The sequence below is a fragment of the Chiloscyllium plagiosum genome, unplaced genomic scaffold (genome assembly GCF_037043375.1).
Source record: "Chiloscyllium plagiosum isolate Xiang-an unplaced genomic scaffold, Cpla_swu_hap1 HiC_scaffold_9, whole genome shotgun sequence".
Lineage (NCBI taxonomy): Eukaryota > Metazoa > Chordata > Chondrichthyes > Orectolobiformes > Hemiscylliidae > Chiloscyllium > Chiloscyllium plagiosum.
In genome coordinates this window covers 59350710-59363641 of record NW_028270147.1, presented here as the reverse complement: position 1 = coordinate 59363641, position 12932 = coordinate 59350710, and the positions used below count along the sequence as shown (strand labels likewise).

Genomic DNA, 12932 nt, shown 5'->3' with positions numbered 1-12932 from the left:
TTGTGATGGGGACATATGGGGATCCAGTTGATGTCGGGGGTGATGTCGGAGTCCATATGATGATGGGGGGGGGGGGGGGGGGTGTTTAGAGGGATCCAGTTTGTGATGGGGGAATAAAGGGGTCCAGTTGGTGAAGGGGGAAGGGGTTTGAGGGATCCTATTTATAATGGGATATATAGGGGTCCAGTTGGTGATGGGGGAAGAGGGTTGAGGCATCCAGTTTGTGATTGGGGCATATAGGGTTCCAGTTGGTGATGGAGTAGGTTATATGAGGTCTAGATGGTGATGGGGTCTGGGATTTGAGGCATCCAGTTTGTGATGGGGTTTGGGGATTGAGCGATCCAGGTAGTGCTGGGTGCATGTAGGGGTCCAGATGGTGATGGGGGAAGGGGGTGGCTGTTATGAGTCCTGTTGTGATGTGGGGGTATAGAGACCCCGATGGTGATCAGTGCTCGGGCCATTGTCTCTCCGGAAAAAGTCAGGACTGTCACTGTTCTGACACCGGAAAATCGGCGCTTAACGTCCGAAAAAAGCAGCGAAGACAGACATTCACCGGGGCCTGGCTCTGACCGCGGAGGGTCGGAGGGAGGGCCGGAGAAGGCCAAGCCGGGCCCTCGGCTCTCATTTCCGGCTCAAGTTCCGGCGAGAGAAGCGGCGGAAAACTGCTGGAGAAATGTCCCGGCAATTAACAGCGTAAGTGGCGGGCGTTGACTGAGCGGTTTGTGTCCGGTTGGGCCTCAGGCCTCGGGCCCCGGTAATGCTGTTCCCCCACCCTCCCCGGAGCGGTCACGCGGACTGTAAATTTCATCAAAACATCCGATTTGGATTTTACAATATCCGAGCAACACAGTCACTAATGTAACCTGCTTTAATCGGATTTAACTCTGAAACATCAATATATTAGTGCCACTTTTTCACTATAATCTCTCCCAGGCCCAACAGCTGTTGTTCACTTTGGAAAGGAGAGCAGAAGAATAGAATATAGTTAAATGGAGAGAAACTGGAAGCCATAACACTGAAGGGACTTTGGGTGACTTGAGCACAGAAAGCTAGCACAAAGGTGTACCTGGTACTCAGGAAGGTGACTGTTATTTCAAAGGGTTTGGTGTAAAAGTGTAGGGAACTCTTACTGTAACTGTACAAGGTGAAAGTGAGGACTGCAGATAATGGAGTCTAGATTAGAGTGTTGCTGGAAAACAAAGTAGGTCAGGCAGCATCTGAGGAGCAGGAAAATCGATGTTTCGGGCAAAAGCCCTTCATCAGGACGATAACTGTACAAGGTCTTGTGTAGACTACATCTGGAGTACTGAGAGGAGTTTTAGTCCCCATATTTAAGGAAAATGTAATTTTGTTGGAGACAGTCATATAAGGTTCGCTGGGATGATCTCTGGTTTTGGAGGCATTGTCTTATGAGCAAAGATTAAACTGTTTGGGGCTGTATTCACTGGTTTTTAGAATGATGAGAGGTGATCTGATGGTAATATATAGAATTCTTAAGGGACTGAGAGGATTTTCCACCTCACGGGAGAGTCTCAAACTAGAGGGAATAGTCTCAGAATTAAAGAGTCAAAAAGGTAGGCAGCATCCGAGGAGCAGGAGAGCTAACATTTTGGGAATTAGCCCTTCATCAGGAATGGAAGAGGAAAGGGACTGAGAGATAAATGGGGAGGAGGGGTGGAAGGTAGCTGGGAAGGCGATACCTCTCAGCCTCCTTCCCCTTGCCCCATTCCTGATGAAGGGCTAATAGTCAAAACGTCGACTCTCTTGCTCCTCAGATGCTGATTGACTTGCTGTGCTTTTCCAGCATCACACTTTTCGACTCTGATCTCCGGCATCTACAGTCCTCACTTTCTCTCTGAATTAAAGGGTGCCAGTTTAAGAGTGAGATATGCAATATCTTCTCTCTCTCATGGTTGAGTCTTTGGGACTCCTTGCCACAGAGAACTGTGGTGGTAGTCCGTGTATATATTAATGGCTGAGACAGATTCTTGATCAGTGGGGGAATTAAGGGTTAGGAGGAAAATGGATGTGAGGAATGTCAGATCAGCCATGATTCTAGTGAATCTTTTCACAGGATGTGAGCATCACTGGCTAGAGTAGCATTTATTGCCCAGAGGGCAGTTAAGAGCCAACCACATCACCTTGGGTCTGCAGTCACATGTAGACCAGACCAGATGAAGATGGTAGATTTCCTTCCCTAAAGGACATTAGTGACATAGATGGGTTTTTCCCAACAATTGGCAATGATTTCATGGTCATTGTTAGACTCTGATTTCTTTGATTATTGGTGAATTCAAATCCTACCAGCTGCAATGGTGGGATTTGAACCCAGGTCCCTGGGTCATTACCTTGGTCTTTAGATTAACAGTTCAATGATAGTACCTCAAGTCCATTGTTCCCCAAATGGTGAAGCAGGCTTGAGGGGCAGAATGACTTACTCCTGTTGTACTTTTTTTACAGTATACAACCTGGATTTTAAAATTTATTTTATGCAAAGTATTTCTCAGAGTGCATCCCTCACTCACGGGCATTTCTTTCAAAGTCTATTTGTAAAATGTAAACTCAAATTTTTTTTATTCCAGTTGTGACCGTTATATTTTGGACTACTGTTACAATTATATAATATACATTATATAATCTGTGATTATAGAGTCATACAGCATGGAATCAGAACTTTTGGCCCAACCAGTCCATTCATTACTATAATCCGAAACTAAATTAGTCCCACCTGTCTGTGTCAGAGATGTAGGACAGGACATCATTCAACCACTTGTGCTTGTGCTGGCTCGTTTAGAGTTTTCCAATTAATCAGATTGCCCTGCTTTCTTTCCCCTTGGCCTGTTTTGTTTTTCCCATCATTTATTTATCCAATTCCTTTTTCAGAGGTACCATTCAGTGTTTCAATTATTCTTTCAGGCAGTGCATCTCCGGTCACAACTCTATGCAAAATGAAGATCTATCCATCTTTTTCTTTCAGTCTCCTTAAACATGTCTCCATTCTTTTTCATCCCTGTTTCATTGGAAACAGCTTCTACTTATCTAGACTTTAATAGCCATTCATGATTTTCCTGTACTTTTGATATCTCAGTTTAACCGTATCTGCTCTGAGAACCTCAGTTTCCCCCTTATCTCATTACATAACTAAAGTACCATTCTGGTGAACAATTATTGTGACTTCTCTGAGTCTTTGATATCTGTTCTGAAGAATGATGTCCTGAATTGAACACAGCATTCTAGCCAAGGCCTTACAATACAAGTTGGCAAACTTCCTTGTTTTTATATTCTTTTCCTAAACAAATAAAGCCATGAGGATCTGAAACCCTGAATACAGTCTGAGATAACTAATTGTTGTCAGGAATAACCATTTAACACATGCTCTTACTAACTTAAGTGGCAACAAAATGGCTTCTGGATGCAAATAATATAACAAAATGGCTTCTACGCTGCAAATTGACAATTCTGCTAAAAGCTGCATAAAATGGCATTTAACCCTGTTAGAGCTGCATAATAGACTAATCACAGTCCACCTCAACAGAGATTAGTAGACAATGCTACCTTTACAGCATAGAAATAACTAGACTAGATAAGACGTTACTGGCCATCCGAACTGACCGTCAGATGCAGGTGCAAAGACTCGGTTAGTGAGATAAGGGTGGCTTAAGTGTTGGAAAACAAAGTTGGTTCCCAGGAAACATCATTGGGCCGAGTGGCTGTCAGTTAAGCTTATTTTGTAAGTTTATTGTTAATTGTCTGAATGTACGATTATGGCCTGTACCTTTCTTTACGAAAAGTATAAAATGTCTTTGTTTTAAGCCTTGTGTGCAGCTCCTCCTGAGGAACACGGAAGTGTTTAACCTCTGTGTTTCTGGATGATCTGTGGCAAGCCGTATGAAGAAAATAAGGTATAAAGTCTTAGAACCAGACCGATTGTACGTGCTTATTGACTGATCATGGAACAGAGACACCTCCTCACCCCCCCCCCCCCGCCCAAAAAACAATCTGGTACCGTGACTGCAGTTCGGCACGGATGGATTGTGGGCAGGGGTGTAAAACTCTTGAGTCCTCCACTGTTGAGTTTAGAGGAATCGGCTAGCCAGACATGAGTATTTTATCCATTTGGTTTCCTCTCATTCAAGTCATGGTTGAGTCCAGCTCGAGAAGGATCGGCTTTGATAAGAATGCATTCAGAAAAGATTAAAGAGGGATTGGGGACCACAGGGGGTCCAGATCTTCAGCCAAGGATCCTATATTTTAGCAAGCTTCTTAGTTTATCCTGTCATCTTCAAGGATTTGTGTACCTCTATACCCAGGCCTCTGCCTAAACATACATTAGGATTGTACCCTTTAGTTCATATTCTATTCTCATTCTTTTAACCAAAATGTATCATTTCCCAGTTCTCTGTATTAAATTTCTTCTGTATTTTGTCTGCTCATTTCATCTGTTTGTGTCTTCCCAAAGTTTGTTTCATTCCTCCTTGTTGTTTATACTACTCAAAGTCTTGTATCATCTCCATATTTTGAAATTATACCCTGTAATGTCAGGTCCAGGTGATTAGTATATATTAAAAAGTGGCCATAATACTGAACCTTGTGAAATACCATTGAAAACTTCTGTTGCATCTGAAAATTGCCACAATTTGGCAAATCCCTACAGTGTGGAAGCAGGCCCTTTCGGCCCATGAGTACAACACCAACCATCTAGGCTTTAACAACTCCATGTGGGGCATAGATTTTATGCTAACTATCTTTATGATATTCCTCTTGCTATTGCCAACTTAATGCAACCATTGTTAATGTGAAAAATCACACAACACCAGGTTATAGTCCAACTGGTTTAATTGGAAGCACACTAGCTTTCGGAGCGACGCTCCTTCACCAGGTGATTGTGTAGGGCTCGATCGTAACACAGAATTTATAGCAAAAAATTTACAGTGTGATGTAACTGAAATTATACATTGAAGAATTGATTGTCTGTTAAGCCTTTCATCTGTTAGAATACAGTGATAGTTTCACTTCTTTCATGTGTAAATCACAAAACCCTTTTTTTAAAGTTGCATTCTCGGGTTAGCTGTTAACAATGGTGATAGCTAGACAATGTGTTGAAGGTGTTAGCCCCCTGTGTTCTCTGTCTATGACCTGATGTTTAGATTGATTCCAATCTAAAAAGTGAAATAACAGAGTTTTACATAAATTCATGCAGTTTTTGAGCTCAGAGTTCGACATGAATCTTCAACACATTGTCTAGCTGTCACCATTGTTAACTGCTAACCCGAGAATGCAACTTTTAAAAAAAAGGGGTTTGTGATTTACACATGAAAGAAGTGAAACTATCACTGTATTCTAACAGATGAAAGGCTTAACAGACAATCAATTCTTCAATGTATTAATTCCAGTTACATCACACTGCAAATTTTTGCTATAAATTCTGTGTTACGATCGAGCCCTCCACAATCACCTGATGAAGGAGCGTCGCTCCAAAAGCTAGTGTGCTTCCAATTAAACCTGTTGGACTATAACCTGGTGTTGTGTGATTTTTAACTTTGTACACCCCAGTCCAACACTGGCATCTCCGAATCATTGTTAATGTTGCATTGTAGAGGCTGTCCCCAAAGTGAGCTATGTTTTTTTAAAAAAAAAGTGAAACTAATTTAAGATATGACTGTTAGAGTTCACAGGAACTGAGGCTAGATTTAAAGGCAGACTTTTAATTTAAAAAAAGTATGTTTGTAGTCTTCAAAAAAACCTTAGCACTTAATTTGTACATTCAGTGGCTAATCATTTACAATGAATTGCATAGATCCTTATTGTGGACCAAAGTCTAAAATATTCTATAAACTAGCAGCTGATTTGTGAGCAATTAATTGCAGCATTTTCAGTGATAATCATTATAGTGGAAGGCAAGTCAGAAGAAATTCATACCGGCAAGTAATGGCAGCAACTAGTTAATTCCTTTCACAAAGAAGCTACTATTTTATGTTTGTTATTGCTGATAAAATACACATTTTGTTGAAGCTTTGTATCTTGCCCTCATCAGGACTGTTCAGAAGAAATACCAATATGTGGGGAAGGCAGTATTTATGATCTATTCCTGATGAAGGGCTTTTGCCCGAAACGTTGATTTTCCTGCTCCTCGGATGCTGCCTGACCTGCTGTGCTTTTCCAGCACCACTCTAATCTAGAATCTGGTTTCCAGCATCTTCAGTCCTTGTTTTTACCTAAGACAGTATTTATACTGTATGAGAGCAGATTGCTGACTGCTTGGCAAGTGGATACCAATTAGTAAAGGCATTGCCATGGAAAAATACACCTTTTAATAATGACTGATAATTAATGACCAAGCTTTGTTTGATTTTAAAATCAGCTGGGTTGGCCTGATTGGTCAAGGCATTGCCCTGAGAAATGAATCAGAGAATGGCTGTTCTCTATTTTGTTGATCTGAACAAGGTGCAGTATTTGTACATGCCCTTTATGTCTACAAAGAACAGGGCTGTGTGTATTAATGTGTGTAGTTTCCAGTATATGAAAGAATGCTTTTTAAACCCATTTGACAATCCTAATTTGGTTGTCAGTGTGACTCTTCACATGCTCAGGATTATTTTGCAAATATTTTCCAATTGTGGAATCACATCTAATATTGAACATTGTGTTGAAATTTGCAAGTGTGGGTTGGTTGTGTATAGTTAGCACCTTGTTTCTTGTGAACAAGAGATATGCTTTTTGATATGATCCATCAGTCTTTGGGATGTGACGCCTATGTACCTAGCATTTTACTATCACTGAAATAGATATACTGCATGACTCAGTTGTATGTTAGGCAGAGCGTCTTTTTGACCTGATAGGAGCTTTCTGTTAGTGGCAAACTTGGCTTGTGTTGCTATAGGATAGTACCAGTGTGAAACATCTAATTTCATCTGTTGCTCAAACATTTTGAGATGCCTTATCCTACAGGGTAATCTGAGTTTGACAGCAATTTTCAGAACTCATTGTCATGGTCTTCGCCTTATTCATGAGAATGTGCTTATATGGCAAAAAAAAAGATCTGATTGTGGTAGCTATTATCCCACAGGATGGCGTTTCAGGCTTGCACAATTAATTTACAAGCTTAGCAGCTTAGGCAGTTGGGCTCCGGGTTAATGAAAGCAAGTATGCCTAGTGGATGGTGTTGCCATGGGATCCCTGCTGGGCCCAGCTCTCTCAATCATCTTCTGCATGATATCCATGACCTTGATGGAATGACACTTCAGCTTCCTATCCTTCATATATTTCTGCTGTGCAGATGGTACATATATATTTGAATTTGCAGCTACATGTGATAATTTCCTTACATGTCTTAATGGGCATTCTGCACTCAAATTAATCTTTAAATGGAGCAGTTAATTGACCTCCCTTTCCTTGATATTCCAGTTAAGAAAATCGGCTAGATGGTTCCTTACTACTGGTTATCTGCTCCAAACTTACCTTCACGAGTTATTGTACACTTTGAGATTTCTACACTGTCATGCACTGTAAAATTGGCCTTTTTGCCAATCTTGGTAAATAAGATCTAAGCCATTTGTTCACTGCAAATTTAAACAAAGCTTGGCAGTTAATCCTCATCATCATTAACTCTGTATTCTCTATGTGGTGTCTACCAAAGTTGACTCGCCAGCCAATTCCTCTCGTACATGTTTCTTTTTCCTTTGCATTGCTACTGTTTTTCAAATTGTCCTGATGAGTGCAAGATGAAAACATCAACTAAATATGTATTTTTCTCAGGAATACTCAAATTGTGTATGACCAGATGACTATTTGTGAGTTTGTTATTTTGGAAAGTTTTTTTTAATTGGGTGAAAAATAATTTTTAGTGATGTTTATTCTGTATTAATTGCTTCCTGCCTTAAATCTTACAGTTTCTCACTGAGTAATTAAACACAAATCATTCTTTCAACAGCAGATTGCAAAAGGTCAGAGCTGTACAGCATGGAAACAGACCCTTCGGTCCAATTCGTCCTTGCCGACTGGATATTCTAAATTAATTTAGTGCCATTTGGCTCATCTCCCTGTAAATCCTTCCTATCATATACCCATCAAGATGCCTTTTAAATGATGTAATTGTACCAGCCTCCACCAATTCCTTTGTCAGTTCATTCCATACATGCACCACCCTCTGTCTGAAAAAGTTGCCCCTTAGGTCCTTTTCAATTCTTTCCCCTCTCACCTTAAACCTATGCCATCTAGTTTTGTGCTCTGCTTCCCTGGGGAAAGGACCATTTGGGGGATAACCTGCAGTGAAACCATAAAAATGAAAAGCCTGCTTAAAATAGTATACTGCATTAGAAACATAACTTGTAATAGATTGAGTATGTTTGTAAATTTAATGAATTGAGAATAAACATATTGTTTATTAAAGTGTTTTTGCTTGTTACTAGTCCCAAATGGGTTGCTGGTTGGCTGTGTTCAAGGCTAAACATCAGCTTCATATTCCAAGAATACCTGACAAGACAGCAGAAAACGTGCACCTACAACAAAAGAAAACATCCTAATTGTATTCATGCTCAGAGAACATTATGGACAGATCACACCTGTCTCAAGAGACAAATTCTTAGGAAAGGAATTGCGCGGAAGAATGTACTTTGCTTACCTCTCTGTTTAACATACAGCAGTTTTATAAGAACTTACCTTACAAAATCATATCCTGTTTTAAATGGAAGTATTCAGCCAATTCACCGACATGTTTTTGAATTCAACTTGCGCAACAGTATGGCCTGTGGTGAAAGGTAAGGTTTTATTTTGTTACAGATGGGCTTTATTGAAAGTATGAAACAGTAGACTTGGTGAATCCACCACAACACTGAAACCATAAGGACCTTAAGATTACATGGTTATTTGAACAGTGGCAAATTAGCTGATCTTAAGTAAAGCAACAATGGCTGGATTATGCTTTGTTTTATAGTTTTAGAAAGCCACTTATAATTTTTAGATATTTATTGCTGCCAGACATTTATTGTAAAGTAGGAAACCTTGCATTGCTGATTTTGTAGACACGTATATTTCATCTTAGAATTTATACAAATGATCACATCTATCAGTGCCTGTGCATTTTTACCTCAAATTTGGGCTTTCATCTTTCTAGCTTTCTCAATTTAAACAAAGTCACTGTGTGTAGGAAGAGCATTTGACCATAAGGTGGATGAGCAGAAGTAGGCCATTTAGCCTATTGAGTCTACTCTGCAATTCACTGAGATCATGGTTGATCTGATAACCCTCAACTCTACTTTCCTCTCTTTTTCCCATAACCCTTGATTCCCTTACTGATTAAAGATCTGAGCCTTGAACATCCTTAATAACCCAACTGGAACAGCCATCTGTGATAGAGTTTGACAGATTCAGTAAGATCTGAGAATGACATATTGCATCATCTTTATCTTAAATATGCAACCCTTTACTGTGAAGTTATGCTGGTCCCCAAAGGAAAACAACTTTTTCATATCTACCTTGTCAAGTCCCCTAAAAATATATTGTTTCAATAAGGTCATCTCTCATTCTTCTATATTCCAATAAGTACAGTCCCAGCAACTTCTCCTCATGTGACAGTCCCTTCACATCCTGTATCAACCTAGTGAACCTTCTCTGGTTTACCTCCAATGCCAGCCAGAAGGCACCCAAAATTGCTCATTGTATTCCAGCTGTGATCTGACTAGTGCCTTGAATAGTTTTAACAAAACCTTCCTACTTTATACTCCATTCCCCTGTAAAACAAAGGCCTACATTCCATTTGCTTTGCCTATTACCCATTGAACTTGGATGTTATCTTTTTGTGATCCTTGGATGTGGACCCCCAAATCCTTTTGTTGTATAGCTTTCTGCAATCTTTCTCCATTTCAATAATATTCAATTTCTCTCTTCTATCTGGCAAGTGCATAGCCTCATTTATCTACATTATCTTTTATCTGCCAAGTTTTTTGCCTATTTGCTTCATCTGTCTCTTCAGAATCTTTGTGTGTTCCTTACCATTTGCCCAGGATGAAGAAAATTAGCAAAGGACAAATCAGTCCATTTGATGTAAATATATAGATACTTGTGCAGTGAATATATTCCATGTTTGTCAGCTTGGAAATTACTGTTCGAAATGATAAAACGTTTTCTCAGTTTTTAAACTAACCAGTTAATTTTATAATGTTGATCAGATGATGCAGTCTCTGATGTCTTTGAATCTCCTGTTTGCTTTTCTTCTTCACTTTGCTATAATCATCTTTTTGTTCCTCCTTCTTTCAGATGGGAGTTAAGTAGAATTGTATGATGTGGCACTGAAAGGGACCTTGATGGCTACAGGGCTCCATATGGATTTGGGATTTGTAAGAAAGATATGTTCAGTGGGTCTCTTTCAATCCCCTCTTCTCCCCTCTCAAATAACTCACGCTCCTCCCAACCTTCACATCAGTGCTCCCAAAACCTGTTCTTCCAATAACATATTATATTCGACTGTCTCATGATACCTCCAAAAGGTTCACATTGCGCTGTGGAAAATTGTGCACTTGCACACTTTGTAAAATGCCCTACCAGTGAAAAAAAATGGCGATGCTCAAATAAGTCCAATAAATATGAGCAAATAGGGCAGAATGATTTCACTATCAGTGCTGGCAGAGGTACTGCGCATACATATTTTGCACCATAGTGAGAGTGTTTTCAGGATGCCAGCAGACATTCTTGATACATTTTGTCCCTCTACTACATCTTGTTGCCATCACCACCCCAACGTTTTCCTTTAAGTTACCTTTTAAAGCTTTTGCTTTACCCAGCCTTTATCTAACTTCTTAAAGTTTATGGAACACAACACAAAAGCATGGCAGATATATTTTTCGTCCTCAGAATAACATAACTTCTCTTCAAATAAAAATTACAGTAATAAAACTTGTCAAGTATCTTCTTTCTTCCAAATTTTAGATGTATGGATATCAAAGCTAAACAATAGTATACCAATAGTAGAATTCATTGAGAAGTAGAAATTTGGTACATCTCACACTGTAGATGCATTTTCTGACTCAGCTAACAGAGCTCAGGATAAAAATATCAAATCCAAACCCTTGACTTTGGGAGAGGCAGTAAAAACTGGATTGAAGGCATTAAAAGATATTTAGAATAATTCAATAAATTAAATCTAACCATATAATAAAGCCTGTAGTTTAAGATTTCATTTTGTTCAAACCCTCATGTTAAACCCTTAAATTTTTCAATTCCTGAATTGATGGCAGATGAATATAGATTGCACAAGCATATACTCTACCATAAAATAACAAAGATTGTGACTCACAACATGACATCTCAAACATTTTATATTCTGGATTATAGTGCTATCTATCATTGATAGAAAATTAACTACCATTGCATAAACATGTAATAAATGCATCTTGAATTTAATGTAAAGCTAGTAGATAGGTATTTCAGACAAGTTATAACACAATTCTGAAGCAAGTAGGGTGTGAAGCAAGATCTTCTGGTCCAGAGGAAAGGAAAACACCACTGAAATACAAGCCTCTTTAAACTAGTAGATATACTTTGACTCAATCACTCAAAGGCTTAATAAAATCAGGACCATATTCTTGATGACTTAAAATTTACTCTTATCAGGGACACTGATATAGAAAATGTTAAAAATCACACAACACCAGGTTACAGGCCAGCAGGTTTATTTGGAAGCACTAGCTTTTGGTGTGCTGCTCCTTCATCAGGGAGCTAGTGGAGTAGGATCATAGGACACAGAATTTATCTGTAACCTTTGATCCTACTCCATTAGCTTTCTCACGAAGGAGCAGCACACCGAAAGCTAGTGCTTCCAAATAAACCTGTTGCACTATAACCTGGTGTTGTGTGATTTTTAACTTTATCCACCTCAGTCCAACACTGGCACCTCCACATCATCATAGAAAATGACAACCTTCCAAATTTAATTTTTAAATGTGATAATATTCGTATTGTATTAAATCTAGTTTATGAAATGAAGACTTCTGTGATCATGCAAAGAATAATCTGTTTTCAGTTGATTTATCCATTGAGACTATTTGAGGCCAAGTAGCATTTGTACTGAAATTATTCCAAACTTTTCAGGTAATATTCTCTGCACATTGGTGTCGACCATTTTCTTGTTAGGGAGGGACAATGTACAACACATAAGAGACAAACTGCTCTAATAATTGTGATGTGATGATGTTCACAATGCTGTTTTTGATTATTTCTACTTCAGTACAGTATATATGGACCCACATGGGCCTTCCTTCTTGTTTTGCCTTCCAAACAGTTGGGTAAGCTTTTAAATGTCATAATCTAAAAATGTTTTATTATTCTCATATTCATCTTCATCTTCAAGAAAAAGATGAAATCTTCTTTTGTCTTTGTCATTCACTGGTTAAGTTTTTAAATTTAATTTCAAGTTTTGAAAAAATTATTCATGGACTATTGGTTGAAATGGCTCAAATTTACCTCTCCTCAAAAAGCGTGACTTGAGCACCTACAAGATTTAGGTGATGTTTTTCTGCTTGCAGAAGGCAGGATTGGCTTTATCCTTCCTGTGTGATCAATCCATGTCCCCTGTGTCAAAACAAGTCTGGCTTCAAGTCAATGCACTAGTGCCAAAACATTCATGAGTCACCTAACTTGGTTGTACCCTTAGGAGTGGATGGCGAACATGGACTAGTTTTTACTTCTGTAGTCCAAGGGCTTTAAAGTCAGTAATAGGATCACCATATTTGGAGCAGATGATGGAATCAAATCTGGGGCCATCAGTGGAAGATTCTCAAGGCTGTAGGAAATGAAGAGCTGAAAATGTGTTGCTGGAACAACGCAGAAGGTCAGGCAGCATCCAGGGAACAGGAGAATCGACGTTTCGGGCATTAGCCCTTCTTCAGGAATGTAGGAAATGAAGGGACTCAAGTAATAAATGGTTTGTTGATTTATTT

The 12932-nt window shown here is 39.2% G+C and overlaps 1 protein-coding gene across 3 annotated transcripts in view; it reads left to right on the top strand.

Moving 5' to 3' along the window:
* Positions 1 to 471: 471 nt before the first annotated feature.
* The window catches only part of LOC122554404 (uncharacterized), an 85471-nt gene continuing 73010 nt past the window's right edge, over positions 472 to 12932 (top strand). Inside the window, exons 1-2 of one of the 3 annotated variants that reach the window (XR_006312986.2) lie at positions 472 to 693; positions 8409 to 8756. Coding sequence is in view for 2 of the 3 variants with exons in the window: in XM_043699370.2 (XP_043555305.1) it covers positions 674 to 693; positions 8409 to 8756 (368 nt within the window). In the remaining variant the exon portion in view is untranslated. The remainder of the gene's footprint in view (positions 694 to 8408; positions 8757 to 12932) is intronic. The other 2 variants (XM_043699370.2, XM_043699369.2) reach the window with 2 other exon arrangements.